We start from the raw sequence: 14,473 nt of genomic DNA on the forward strand, positions 1-14,473 counted from the left end.
GATTTGGGCTTAATGGAGGCAGCAAACTCAATAATCGTTTCTTCATCAATAGATTTTATTTTTAGAACGATTTTAGATTTACAAAGCAGACAGTGCAGAGGGTGTTCAGAAACCTTTGTGCCTCTCGCACAGTTTCCCCTATTATTGTTTTCTTGACTGAAGCTATGAGGGGTTTTTCCAGTTCCCCCGATTGGTAACATCTTAGGTTAGTGTAAAACATTTGTTACCCAATACGGTGTATTACCTGACGTGCAGGACTTACTTGGGTTTCCTTAGTTTTACCCTAATGCCCGTTTTCGTCCCAGGGCCCCACCCACGATACTGCATTTCTCTTAGTCTTCACATCTCCCAGGTTTCCTCGCGGCTGTGACAGTTTCTCAAGGAACCGGAGGGTCTTGGGACAGTTCTGAGGGGTCTGGGTAGGTATGTGGCCGGATGCACCTCGATCGGTTGGGAGTTTCGGGCTTTTCGTAGGAAGATCGCCGACGTCGTGTGCCTTTTTTATCAGGTCGGGGCAAGCATTCGCGCTGTCGGCACCTCCTCGGCCCCGGGTGTTGACCTTGACGGGCCGGCAGAAGGCGGGTGTCAGGTTTCTCCCTCCCGCCCCTTTCCGGGCGGTCCTCGGCGGAGGAAGTACGGAGAGAGTTGCGTGGCGCCGCCGCCCGGAGGGTGCAGGATCTACATGATTTATTTGGAATTCTGAAAGGGGTCTACGCACTTTTTTAGCGTCGTCCTCGGAACCCATTTAAAGGGAATTAGTCAGAAAATTAGGGGAGAAATTCCTCCGGGCGTGTTTACTTCAAACCCCAATTCCCCACCCCCCAGCTGTAAAGGCCAAGACTTGAAAGCCTTATTTTTAGGATAGACTCCTAGTAGTAGAATTATGGGCTAAAAGGGTCACACATTCTTAACACTAGGTTTTTATTTTGAAGAAATTTCAAATGTAATAAGCTGTAAGAATAGTACAATGAATTCCCTTCACCTAGATCCACCAATTGTTACCATTTTGCTGTTTGCTTTATCACTTTCTATATACAGACAGTACTAATGGTTAGACTTAAAATTTTTTTTAATTTTCTATTTTAAAGAGAGAGGAAAAAACAACAAACCCATCGATTTGCTGTTCAACTTCCTGATGCATTCGTTCATTGGTTGGTTGTTGTCTGTGCCCTGACGCGGGATTAAACCTGCAACCTTGGCCTATCGGGATGACACTAACCAACTGGGCTACCCAGCCAGGGCTGGACTTAATTTTTTAACCTTACAATAAGGCAAAAGAAATATGCTTTCAGTAGAAACTGTACTTCGAATTCTGAGTTTTAATCTCCCAGTCCAGCCACACGCAGGCGGCACGTGGTCTGGTTCTCCCTGGTGAGGTTGGGCCGCGGCGGCAAGTCCCACCTCTCGGGCAGTCGTGAGACCGGTGGGGTGAACAATCGATTCTCTACAATGTACTGTGTTGCGAGCATTTTTTGGATATTATTTTCACATTTTTGCATCCCATGTGTCTACAAAATGGTGTCTCCTGCTTTCAGTGAGAAGAGGAAGAGCCATTACACTTGAGATGAAACAAGGTAATTGCCCAGTTTGGGGTAGGCTAAGCTGTGATGTTTCATGGGTTATAGCACAATAAAAGCATTTTCAACTATGATGGGTTTATCGGGATGCAATTCCATCTTAAGTCGAGGAGCACCTCTCTGTGTGTGTGTGTGTGTGTGTGTGTGTATACATCTATATATGATGACTCTAAAAGAGTTCAGTGTTTAAGGGTGTAAATCAATCAAATTCAGGAAACTTTAGAAGTCCACACTCCCACTAATACCCGTCACGTTTTTTTATTCAGCATCTAATCCAAGATCACCTATTGTGTTATGTCTTTTTAGTCTCCTTTCATGTGGAATAGTTAGCTCCTTGACTTTCTTTCCCGATAGTGGCGTTTTTGAAGCGTATCACATTGGAAGGGGCCGGTTTTGTCAGACGGTTCCCTCATACTCAGGCTCAGCTACGCACACGGGAGGAGCAGCGCACGTGTGGTGTGCGTCCTCAGTGACGCGCCTGCCCGTTGTCCTTGTCATGGCGATGCTGCACATTTTTCAGGCTACCAGATTGTTTTCCAGCTCTACCAGTGGGGGGTGTTCTTTGAAGTGTATGACAGATCAGTGCATGTATTTGATAAAACTTTTAGTATTTTGTAAGAGGATTCAGCCGCAGGAGGGTAAAGCTTCAGGACAACCCAGCTTCAGAAACCCAGGAAGTTGACTGTATCTTACTAATAACAGAGCCACACCAGGTAAGTTTGTTTCTCTCATTTTGCTAGTTTTTGCGTCAACATCATTCTTCACCGTCCCAGAGAGACATTTCCAGGGTGATACCTCCCTGTACCGTCCCCAGGACAGCATGGGCCGATCCTCAGTCTTTTGGGTTACGGATCCCCTACCATTTATTTTTACAGTGTTGGGGAGTGAAACGAGCAGTCTAGTGACACACATATAATCATTTATGAAATTGCCTGCAACAGACGGAGGCAGCACTGTCACGATCAATGTGCTTTTGTTTTCTTGGAAAACAGTGCACTGGTCTTTATGATTTATTATAATGTTAAGACTCAAAACAATACGGAAAAGTACTGTGGGTGAAAAAAGGGGTTGTATGGAAACTAACCTCAGGGAGTGATCGCACCATAAATTCCCAGCTGGACAGGAAGTGATGTGTGGCCAGGCCCCTCGTGTAAAACATCTTTCCAAAGGGCTGTCCTAGCCTCTAGCAAGCCCTGTGCATTGTTCCCGTGCATCTAGGCTAACACCCCTTTGAAATAAAGTCTACCTCCAGGGGAGCAAATGACGGGCCAGCCGTCTTAGAATCCAAGCTCTGCTCTGCTTTCTTCCATCACCCTGTGATCTTCCTTTCATCCCTTCCTTAATTTCTTCTTACTTAATCCTCACCCAAGGACATGTTTGTTGATTTTTGTGAGAGGGGTAGAGAACTGGGTCCTTTGTCCTAAGAATTCTGACCTGTTCTCTAAAGCAGGGATTTTAGGGGAGGTCTGGGAGGGTCCAATGGACTATTCAGGAGCTTTCCAGTGAGTCCTTTCCGGGCCTGGTCTCCACGGACTGGCGGCTCCCAGGTCTGGTCTTTCGCACCCTCCAGACAAAATTTCGCAAAGGACGCTGGATTCTATTCCCGTTCAACGCACGGTGCTGCGAACAAAACGGATCGCCACTGGGGACCCCCTTTCTGTCCGCAGTGCCTCTGCTCAAGCAGGGCCCTCCCTAGATCGGCCTCTGCGCCTCCCGCCCCCGAAACCCTTCCCAGCTTTCCAGGGCGCCTTCCTGCCGGCTCCGCGGCTCTCTCGACACTTCTCTAACGGCCTTGTCTGTGGACACAGAACGTGTTCTGCGGACGCAGCAGCGCTCCCACCGCGGGAGCGGCCCAGCCTCTCTCCGGGCACAGCCGGAGAGCGTCCCACTCGCCTCTCTGCAGCCACCAATGACCTCCGCCAACCCCAGGAACCAGAGACCAGAGTGACTCCTGGAAAAGCGGCCAGGAGAGGCCGGCTCTTCCGGGTCACCTCTGCGCCAAGAGACCTCCAGGCCTCTATGGCTCGTACTTCCGCTCCGGAGACGAGGCCGCCTTTTCCGGGCTCCCGGGCGCCCCGCCCCCTGCGACGCCGGCGGTGACGGAAGCACGCCGGCGGTGACCTAGCCCCCCAACATGGCGGCGGCGGTAGATTAGGGCCGCGGGTCGCAGCCACCGGCGCCGCTAGCGGAGGGACGCTGTGGGGAGCCAGTGCCGCCGCCGCCTCTTCCGCCTCCTCTGGGCCAGGGCCAGGTGAGGGCAGTGGGGTCCCGGGCGGGCGCAGCGGGCCCTTGCCTAGCCCCGGCGGCGGCTCTCGCGCCGTCGGAAGACGTCCGGAGAGGGCGCCGGACCGCTGTCTGCTCAGCGGTTCCGAGGACGCGGGAGTGTCGTGGGTGTCGCCCGAGCGTTCTCCAAGCTGGACCTGTCCAGCCAGGTCCACCGCGACCGCGCGCGGAGCGGGGTTTCTTGAGCGGGCGGCGGGGGCCCCTCAGCCCGAAACGCGGCTCCTCTGCCAGAAGCCGGCGTTCGCCGCCCTGGTCGTTGGAGCCGTTTGTCCTGCCTGCGCTGACGTGCGGACACCCACGGCGGCGGTGATGGTCGCTGTCACACACCGCCCCGGGTCGTCGCTGCCTCTGCCGGCTGTCCTCTCGCCACTTCGGGGGGACCCCGCTCTTCTCCGGCCTCGGCCTCCGAGCCGGGGCTCGAACCTCGGCTGAGACGGGCGTCCTGGCCGCCGCGCCCGCACGAGCGCGTTCCCCGGCGGACCCCGCCGTCTCCGCCTGCGCCGCGAAACCGCCCCCCACGGGCTGACGGGCCAGACCGCCGGGCAGCTGGGTGCGTTCGCGGGCGAGGCGCCCCGGGGGCCGCTCGGGAAGCCGCGCTCGCTCTGCCCCGACCGGTCCGGCGGCCACACCCTCGTCGCGCCTGGTCTGGTCCCGTCGCCGGGAACTGGGGCCAAGTGCGGCGGAGGCCGAGCTCACCCCTCAAACTGGAAACGGCACGACCTCAGGAAATAAAGAGCCTCCCTCTGATGGGCGTCGCAAATCCTCCCCCGCACCCCGAGTAACCCGCTTTCTTACGGAGGGCGAAGCCCCGAGAATTCTGCGGGGCCGAGCGCGGACAGGCGCGCTCACCGGCGCGAGGTGGTATTTACTAAACGCCCAGGCGCCGAGCTTTCTGGGCAGCGACTTACCGCGGGGACAGTCAGCGCTTTAAAAAACGTATTTCTTTCCCAATGGCGTAGACTTCCAAAGCAAGTTCTACTCACTTATTTTTTTATCCCTCACCCGGGGACGTGTTTATTGATTTTTCTTTTCTTTTTTTTTTTTTTTTGAGAGAGAGGAAGGGAAACATCGATCAGTTGCCTCCCGCGCCCGCGGCACCGGGGAGCCAGCCCCGAGCCCGGGCCCCGTGCGCGCCGCGGATCGAGCCCCTCAGCCAACCGAGCCGCCGCCCAGGGCGCAGAGCACGTTTTAAACAGTCCCTGGGCGCGGCCATTCTGCGTTTTATCCCCGCTTTTTAAACATGGCTTTGATTTATATCTTAGTCCAAGAAAGTGGTGACTAGGAGCTCTTAACGTATCTTACAGAGTTGTCAATATTAATAAAGCGTTATCGGGCGTGTTAGCACGGGGCTCACCGGTTGCATAGTTGAAGAGTTCCAGAACATTCCCCGAGCGCCCCACCGGGCACCGGCCTCGCAGCCCCGGAGGCCTCCCCGACCGCAGGCGCCCCAGCTCGCGCCTGGGCGGCCACCGTCCTCGCTCTGGACAGACATTTCATGTAAAGGGCAGTCACATGTGGACTCTACTACTTTTTTACTTAGCATGATCGTTTGAAGATTCTGTTTTTATTTTTACGGAGAGGGGAAGGGAGGGCGAGAGAGGGAGAAAAAGAGCCACACCGACTGGCTGCCTCGTGCGCCCGCAACCAGGGGCCTGGCCGGCCACCCAGGATCGTGCCCCTCCGGCCAGGGGCTCAGCCCCGTCGTCTCGGGGCTCAGCTGTGCATGTGTCTTCAGCTCTTGTTTCATGGCCACATGCTATCCCACCATAAGAAGCTACCGCATTTTTGTGTTTGTCAGGTGATAGGCAGTGATTTCCACTCCGTGGCTTAGACTGCGGTGCTGCTGTGGTCACGTGCAGGTTTCTGTGCAGACATGTGCCTCCATTGCTCGCTGGCCCCGACCCGGGAGCGTCACAGTAGCTGAACTTGGCCTCCCTGTTACACAAGTGTCGGCACATGCACAGGAGCCTGCGGCGTTCACTGTCCAAGTCGAGACACGTCTGTCTGTCTGTCTGTCTGGGGAGAGGGTGAGTGCCAGCAGATGAGTGAGGACATTTTAAGGCAGCTCTTATTTATTTATTTGTTTATTTTTAAATTTGTATCAGTTTGTTTGAGCTAAGCTGACAACAATTGCAGGGAAGCAAAAATCTCAACCGATTGAGAAACTGCTCCCTGGCAACTCTTTAGGTTTTATTTTTAGAGAGACGGGAAGGAGAGGAGGAGGGGAACATCAATTGGTTGGTTGCCTCTCACACGCCCCCAACTGGGGCTTGGCCACGACCCAGGGCTGTGCCCTGCCTGGGAATTGAACCTGCGACCTTTAGGTTCACAGGCCCGTGCGCTCAGTCTGCGAGGCCCCATGAGCCAGGGCTGAGCTGGAGTGTCTCAGTTGGGCGTGTTTGCCTTGGACAGGGATCGCCTGCATTGTAATACATGGAGTCTGCTGAGTTTTCAGAATTGCGCTTTGCTCAGTCGCATTTCTCAGCTGGATGGAGTGAATTATTGCAACTTCCAGTTTTCATTAGGGTTATTTAATTTTACTTTTATTTTGGAGAAAATCTTAGAATTCCATAGGAGCTAATAAAGCATGGATTTAAAAAATAGTCATTGGATTCATGTTAATTTGTGGAACTTCAAAAATAATTCTTTACTCAGACCACCAGTGAATCTTGAGACTAAAGGTCTGGTAAGCAAACAACTTGGTTAATGTTTAAAATTACAAGTTTTGACTTGCGGCTGAGTTATCTGTGGATTTTTATTTTTCCGTTTACAGACCAGGAGCATAGATCTGCCTGTGTGGCTGGGGTGCTCAATAACCTTGTTAGGGTACAATTTTATTACAGTGGAAAGACGTGACCTAAACACAAAGAGCTTCCTGAATTAATTTAATTAAATATGTTACATTGTAATATGTTTCTGTTATGGTTCTAAGGGGTATGTGAGAATACAATATAGGTATGACATTCTGTTTTTAAAATTTAATTTTATTTATTTTATCTTTATTGTATTTTTTTCCAATTACCATGACATTCTAAATTAGTATGTCAGAGGCAGGTGGTGTAAATTACTGTATGTATATTTTTACTCCTCCCCTGAGGATATGGTTATTGATTTCAGAGAGGAGGTTAAAGGCGGAGAGAGAAACATTGATCGGTTGCCTTCTCTTGGGCATCTGGACCAGGAATCGAACTCACAACCTAGGCATGTGCCCCGACCTGGAATTGAACCCATGATCTCTTGGTCGGCCGGGCGGACAACATTCCACTCAACCAGGGCCGTGAAGCTCGTGTTCTGACACTGAGTTGCTCTGTTCTCCCCTCTGCTTCAGAACTTTACTTCATAATTTATCTCTTGCTCTGTGTTTCTTTGTATCTCATTGGTTTTTTCCTGAGCTGAGTGTAAACATGCTTAATTCTCCATAATTGTGAAAAGAAATGAAACAAAACAGAACAAACTCTCGACCCTTTGTTTCTCTGGAGCCTCTGTTCATTTCTTCCCTGCCAACTGTGCTCCGTCTTTGGGAGAACAGACCCAGAGCCCCGCTCCCACCCGCCCGGAGCCGTGCTGCCCGGTGGGACGCTGGCGCCCCCGCCTCGGGCGTGCTGCGCGCCTGCCGGCCCCCTGCCTGGAGCGTGGGCTGCTCGGCCGGTCTCCTCCCAGCCCTCAGCTGCCGCTGCCCGCTGCCCGCCTCTGGCCTCTTGGCCGCCCCCGAAACGCCCATGTTGTCCTGAGTGCTCACTGTGTTTCCTTTTTACAGCCTGCCTCCTCCTGAGAGGTCAGTAGTCCTCTGGCCCGTACTGCGGTGGTCGGGTGCGGGGGGGGCAGAGTTCTTCCCTCTCAGGACCTCACTGAGCGTCATTGACCCAGACAAGGTAGGGGGTTTACTGCCCTCTATTCTCTATACTTTGTAATCTGGAAACAACAGGTAATGTTTCCTGTGTTCGCACTCGGGAGCCCCCCCCCCACCCCCCCGTGCTGGCTCGCATCTGTGTGGACACAACTTCGCGTCCCTGGTCTCAACCTCCTCCTGGGTCTGAGACCTGTGTATCCAGCTCGTAGCTGTGCGTCCCCACCGGGACCGCCTGCAGGCGCCCTGGAGTTCAGCGGCACCGAGGTGAGCTTGGTCCCCAGTCCCCAAGCCAGCTCCTCTCCTGTGTCACCTGGCTCGGGAAACAGGAGCAACACCATTTCCCCCGCAGCTCATGCAGCCTCTCGCTGAGTGAGTGGACGCACCTCTAAGCTCTGCCTGTTTGCCCATGCACCGCCTTCGCCCGGCTGGCGTTCCTGCCGAGTTCGTGCCCGTCCCGTTCCAATGTTTCCAGCCCTCCCCTGGCTCGTGTCCTTGCCTTCCACCTCCAGTCTGCCTCCCGCGCCAGCTCTGGGGTGATGTGAGATATTGTGGGATCTGCTCATGTGCTTCTCTGGCTGAAATCCCTTCCAGGGTTTCTAAGAGGGTTCTGCAGTAGTTTTTAGCCTGTTTACATCATTACCTAGTTTGTGAATCTAATGAAAGAAACGGAGTGTTTTTCTCTCTGGAAAAAAGGGCTCATGTGGATGGAATTTGCGCAGTTTTAGAAGGTTTGTTCTTGGGCGTGGCCTCAGCGATCCCTGGCAGACAGGACCCAGCGCCAGCTTCCTGGCCTCCCGCGGCAGACAACCCCAGCAGCCTCTCCTGCTGCTGAGGCCTGTTGAGCCCCAGCAGCCGTGTTGGACAGGCGCAGCTGTGCCGGGCGCCTTGGTTTGCGAGTTGTCCGTGCTGTGCTGTTCCACGCTGTGCCTCTTCCTGACCGGCTGTACACCTCGGGTTCAGCCCTGTCCCTCTGCCCAGCTGGCTCGGTCTGATGCCTCTGCATGTCCCCGCGGGGCTAAGGGTTTACTAACCCAAGCCTTTCCTGGCCTCTCCTCCCTCGTCTCCTTCCCCCAGGAGGCCTGCCCAGGTCCTCTCCTGGGCCGCTGTCCCCACTCCGGACACTGACATGCACCTCTGAACTTCGGTTCCCATTTGTATGTGGTTTTCTCTTCTCAGGTGAAAGCTCCTGAGGGCAGGTGACTGATTCGCTGTCTTGGTGTCTGATGCCTGGGGTGTGCTGTGTGTCATAAGGCATGCGTTGAATGAACACACACAAAAATTGTCAGAAGGGATTGTCTTTTATTTTAGTAGATAAAATTACTAGGTCTATATGTGCACTTTGTAGAATTAGAATATTTTCTAACCTGTAAATTTGGAATGTAGTGTGTTAGGATTGTTGGGAAACTGCTTTAGAAATTTTAAGAAAAGTAGGTTCCAGTTAGGTCTCGGTGGCAAACACAAAGCAATGCTGCAGTACCTGCGGCAGCAGACAGGCGCGTACGGAAGGGCGCGGGTCTCCTGCAGGGCGGGCAGGACAGCGGGGAAGGAGGCCGGAGCCGCGGGCGGTCCTGCTGCAGGCTCCACCGGCCCGGCCACAGGACCAGTAGGTGGTCAGCGCCTCTGCGGACCACCCCCTGCCTTTCCCACGAATTTCCTTAACCGTCTTCCAGAGTCCAAACCCGAGGTGGAGCCCCTGGCCTGGCTGCACCTGGGCCGCCTCTCGTCCCTGGAGGTTGCGGACCAGAACAGGAGGGAGAACCGCCGGCCTGTCTCAGCTTCCTTGGGGGGGGACGGGGGGGTGCTGCGTATACAGGAAATTGGGGTCAGAGAGCAGGCTGGCAAGAAAGTGAAATAAAAAGGCGAAAGCCCGTTCACGTACTGCTGCAGGTCGACGTCGGAACGCCGACGTCAGAATCTCCGTCAGAAAACTGCCCCACGGGCCTCCTTTGTCACGTCTGCAAGTTTGGAAGGTGGGGGCGGGACTGAGTGAGCTCTGCGCACCTGCGCAGGCTCCCGGGGCGTCGGCGTAGCGCCCGCCCCTTCTTTGGAGGGTGTAGTGACAATTTTGAAATACCTGTCTGGAGCTTACAGGAACTTTTCAAGTTGAGCAGGGCAGTCCAAGGCACGTTGTTCGATTTGTTAGATATTTTGATGGAACTTTATAGCTTTGCCCCAGAAGATAGAAACAGTATTCGTTCTTGGACACTTCTCTTTGTTAGCTTGTTGCAAATCTTAAATTTTGCCACCCTTGCTTGTCTTTATTTCTATTTGTTGATTATCCAGACCTCCTTCTTTTACCGTGTATTTCTTGACATCTTAAAGCAGTCCGTATTTTTTTAAATAGAAAACAAAGTTATTTAGAAACCCCTTAATGAGACAGTTTGGTTGGAAACAACTCGTAAGGTGACGTGCACCGTGGGGACTGCAGTTAGTGACACCGTGTTGCCCAGACCGGGGTGGCTCGGTGGGTGCAGCGTCGCCCTGCAAACCTAAGGTCCCGGTCCAGTGCCTGGTCAGTGCACAGCCCCGCGATACAGGTCATCCCGGTCGTGGTGCCTCCGAAAGAAACTCATCGACGTTTCTCACGTGGATGTTTCTCTCCCTCTTTCTCCCTCCCTTCCCCTTTCTCTCGAAGTAAATAAATAACATCTTTAAAAAAAAAAAGTACATGGCGGGTAAAATGGCTGCTAAGCCCAACTGAAAAGGAAGAGTTGTGCTTGTGTCGATTAGGGAACGAGTTAGGGAGCCTAACGAAGAGCCTCAGAAATCAGGCGCTTGACTACCAGCCTGGAAGCCAGTGGGCGAGGCCGGCGAGGCCTCTGGGTAGCACCGGGGTCCTCGGGGCCAGGGGCCTTCTGTCTGGCGGCCTCGCCGTCCCCTACAGTGGTGCCCTGGTTCGCACGTCACAGCCGGGCGTCTGACACCTTCATAGCTCAAACCCTAGAAGGTGGGGAGAGGGAGGCTCGGGAAAGACCCACATGGCGCAGAGAGAAGGTCTGCTCACGGCCCGGGGCGGCCGAGCCTGTGGTGTGTCACTGCGCACGAGATGGGGAGGCAGGCGACCGCCCAGGCCGGGGCCTCGCTGACATCGGGGAGGCGTTGGTTAGTAAGAGAGGGGAGGGCGTGTGCCCTGGGGTGGGGGTGGGGGCATCACCAGAGTCCTTGCCAAATGGGTGAGAGGGGAGCAGCTCGGGGGGAGGGGAAGTGGCTCCTGATGTGAAGTCTGAATAAACTGCCGCTGGTAAGTACGTGCATTTTTAAAACATGACCGAGGAGAGGAGTCTGACAGGCACCTGCTTCGGCATTCAGGGGACTCGCTGGAGTCAGTGGGAACACGCACTGGCGTGTAAGCAGCTTTGAACCGGAACCAGGCCTTTCTGTCCGCAGGTCGCCCGCCTCTGCCGCAGACCCTCCGAGAGCCCCCGCCGCCCATGGCGTCCGCTGCCGCTGTGCCCGTGGGCTTCCACTACGAGACCAAGTTCGTGGTGCTCAGCTACCTGGGGCTCGCCTTGCAGGGGCGGCGCCTCCCCTCGCCCGCAGGTACTGTCCGGGGCGCAGGGGGCTCTGGGCCGCAGCAGGGGCGGCTCCCCGCACAGAAGGACGTGTGTCCGAGGGGCTGACGCTCTCGGTGTCTGTGCTCAGATGACACCAGGAAGCTCTTAGGGAGTGGCCTCTCTTCCCATCCCCGATCCATTCCCAGAAGCAACTGCTAGGAGTGCCTTTTAAGAGCTGGATGTTTTCTTTATTTATTTGTAAGCCCTCACCGGCGTCCATTTGTTCACTGCTCTCAGGGAGGGAGGTGGGGAGGGGTGAGGGAGGAGGAGGGACGGAGGCATCAGCTGGTGTCTTTCGTGCCCACCCTGGCTGGGGGCTGGAGCGGCCCCCGGGCCTGTCGCCCCAGCACGACCCCAGCGGCCGCCCCGCCGGCCAGGCCAGGGCTGGGCGTGTCAAAGGTCAGCCCCGCTGCGCACACATGACTAGGCTGGCTGTTCTGAGAGAGCGTGTGCCCAGTGCGCTGCGTTAGGACTGCCTGAGGGGCTTTCAGGGTCCACTGCAGTGTAGTTCCTTGGATCGCCTTTTCTCAAGGGTGTTAGATTGAAACAGTGAGGTCTTCTAGCTGCTGATTTTTAAGTTTTTCTAATTTAGTTTTTAATTCTCACTGGAGAATATGTTCATTGATTTGAGAAAGAGCGCGCAGCATGGCTTTGTGGTCCGCCTTCGCTGGCCGATCCCTGTGTACACCCCGACGGGGCCCCACTGCAGCCCTGGCTCGCCGGGGCGACGCTCCCGCCGCCGGAGCGGCCGACCTGGCTTCTGAGTGGCCTCCGAAGCTCATAGGCTCCTGCCTTCCTGCCTCGCCACGCGCACACGGCTGTGTCCTTTGTTGTCTTCTAATCCTTACTGACGTGCACGGAGTTTTTACATCGTCATTAATTATTTGTGAATTTTTTTCACTCAGTTTTGTCTTAAAACATGATTCCATGTTCATCTTCTTTAGTGTATGCGTAGTTTTTTTGTGTTCAGTCAATAGCTCTGCTATGAAACTTGGCGTCTGCTGTGGGGGCCCACCCAGGTCCGGGGCCCACCCAGGTCCGGGGCCCTGGCGGTCGGGCTGAAATGGAAAGAGTTGGTCAAAGTGGGAATCACAAGTAAAGAGTCATACATAAGAAACTTCCGTTTAAAATGTTAAAAAATGTGCATTTATTTAGCGATTTTGAAGTAGGGCCAAGGCTTTTTTTAAATATGGGTCTGTTTACAATTCCCAGTTTATTTCAAGTAGAGTAAGAACATAAACACACGTGTAAAAGTCATCTGATTAAAGACTCATCGTTTATACGATTTCCCCCCATCCTTCTACAGTTGTTTCTCTCACACCCGCTCTGAAATGGTATTTTTAAAGCAACTTCCCAAAATGTTTAACTTGTTTAACCAAGTGTCTTCGTACAATCATACTTCAGTGATGTCTGTGATTTTAAGTAAATTACAGAATTGCAATTTCAACTTCCGTACACAGGCTGGGAGGAAAATAGCCGGCACGCCGCTAGCAGCCGCGGCGGGGGGCGGGGAGCCCGTCGGCAGCCCCTGCCCAGACGGCCGCGGGCCTCTCCGCGCAGCGGGAGGGAGGTTGGTGGCCCTGCTTCCACTGTGCACGGACTTTTTAAAACCTTATTTCTGCTAAATTAGCATCTGGAGTCAGACGGCCCAATCAGAGCAACACTGCTGTCAGGAGCGCCCTGCCGTTTAAAATAAGCAGGTGGCCTGGCCTATCGGGTGTCCTACCAAGTAGTACCTCTGTTAAAGTTCTCAGGCGCTGCCTTAAAAACTGGTCGTGACCCCTGAAACCCCGGATCCCGTTGTTCGGAGCCTCAGGCGTGAGGCGCCGCGAGCCTGTGCGGAGTGTGGCCGGGAGGCCGTGCACCGGTGGGGCCGTGCACCGGCGGCGAGGGGCCTGCCCAGGGGCTGGTGTCTGCGCGGCGCTTCCATCTGAGGGAGGGTTCTGGGGATCGATGTTAGGCAGCCCGCGGTCTTTTTGCCTCTGCCTCCTGGCCCTCTGTGGTGCCAGAGCCGACGGCAGGGTTGGGGCCCGAGCAAGGCAGCCGGTGGCTGCAGCCTGGCGGGCCCGGGAGGGCCACCGAGGCGACGCCGGTCCCCTGCCCCCAAGCCCCACAGGGTGCTGCGGGGAGCCCCTGGGCGGCATCTCCCGCAGGCCCGTCCCCGGGGGCCTGTGGCCTCTCTGTGGCCGCTTCTGCCCGCTTGTGTTGCCGAGGAGGCTCAGCGTCAGAATGGGGCCCTGGGCCTCACTCTCGAGCAAGGGTGGCGGGCCGCTCGGCTCGCCCAGGCGGCCGCTCCTGCCGGGCTGTTCTGCAGGCAGGCCGGGCGGGGGTGCCTTGCGTCTGGCCTGGCCCATGCAGCACAGGGCGAGCGGGGGGTGGGGGGGGTGCCCTTGTGAGTCAAGGAGGCAGACCCCAGAGGGGCCTGGGGTCTCAGACCCACCAGCATCAGGAGGCAGCCCCCTCGCCAGGAGGTGTCGCCAGCCCCCCACCCCCGCCCCCGTGATCCTCCCTTCTGAGCCAGGATGTGGTCCCAGGCCAGGCCGTCACTTGGGCAGCTGGCGCGAGGGCACTCAGACGCCCTGCTGACCATCCGGGGCTCGTGCCAGCTCACTGGCTCAGGGAGCCACCGTGAAGGACAGGTTTCTAAAATCAAAAATAAAAATAAACTGGGACACAGAGTTCACGCCCGGGCCCCGCTGCTATAAACAGGACCTGCCGCCGAGCTGATTGGTGAGGTGTGGGGTGGGCCCGGTGCCCAGCGTGGGAAGCGGTGAGTGTGAGAAGGCAGGCGACAGGAGGCGGCCACTTGCGTGACTCAGGAGTTCGGTCCCATTAAAAATGTCTTTCGTTTTTCCCTGTGAGTCGTGTGCTGTGTACAGACCCTTTTTTATTGCACACTCAAATGTTTATTTTGCAATTACAGCTGACGTTCAGTATCGCTCTGTGTTGGTTGTCGGTGCCCAGTGTGCCGGTCAGACCCTCGCGTCCCCCGCTGCCCCGAGGGCCCGCCCGCGGCCCCCCTGGTTTTCACGGGGTCGTGGGCTCGTTCCCTACGTTGTGCTTCACATCCCACGGACTTTCCGTAAACAGCGCTGGCCCACCCTTGCACAGAACTGCCAGCCCCTCGCGGCAGGGCCGGTGGGCGCAGAGCCGTCACCGGTGAGGGCGCACGTTCTGACTGGCGCCGTCCTGCTGGCTCAGTGTTTGGT

At 55.5% G+C, this 14,473-nt stretch overlaps 1 protein-coding gene across 2 annotated transcripts in view; it reads left to right on the top strand.

Annotated features, from left to right (window-relative positions):
- The first annotated feature begins 3,684 nt into the window (after nucleotides 1-3,684).
- The window catches only part of BCL2L13 (BCL2 like 13), a 32,604-nt gene continuing 21,815 nt past the window's right edge, over nucleotides 3,685-14,473 (top strand). The window contains exons 1-2 of one of the 2 annotated variants that reach the window (XM_054586586.1): nucleotides 3,685-3,828; nucleotides 11,098-11,276. In XM_054586586.1, coding sequence (XP_054442561.1) covers nucleotides 11,142-11,276 — 135 coding nt within the window. In that variant the 5' untranslated portion in view covers nucleotides 3,685-3,828; nucleotides 11,098-11,141. The remainder of the gene's footprint in view (nucleotides 3,829-11,097; nucleotides 11,277-14,473) is intronic. The other variant, XM_054586585.1, reaches the window with a different exon arrangement.

This window comes from Pteronotus mesoamericanus, unplaced genomic scaffold (genome assembly GCF_021234165.1).
Source record: "Pteronotus mesoamericanus isolate MK-2021 breed Mesoamerican mustached bat unplaced genomic scaffold, CSHL_Meso_final contig_94, whole genome shotgun sequence".
Classification (NCBI taxonomy): domain Eukaryota; kingdom Metazoa; phylum Chordata; class Mammalia; order Chiroptera; family Mormoopidae; genus Pteronotus; species Pteronotus mesoamericanus.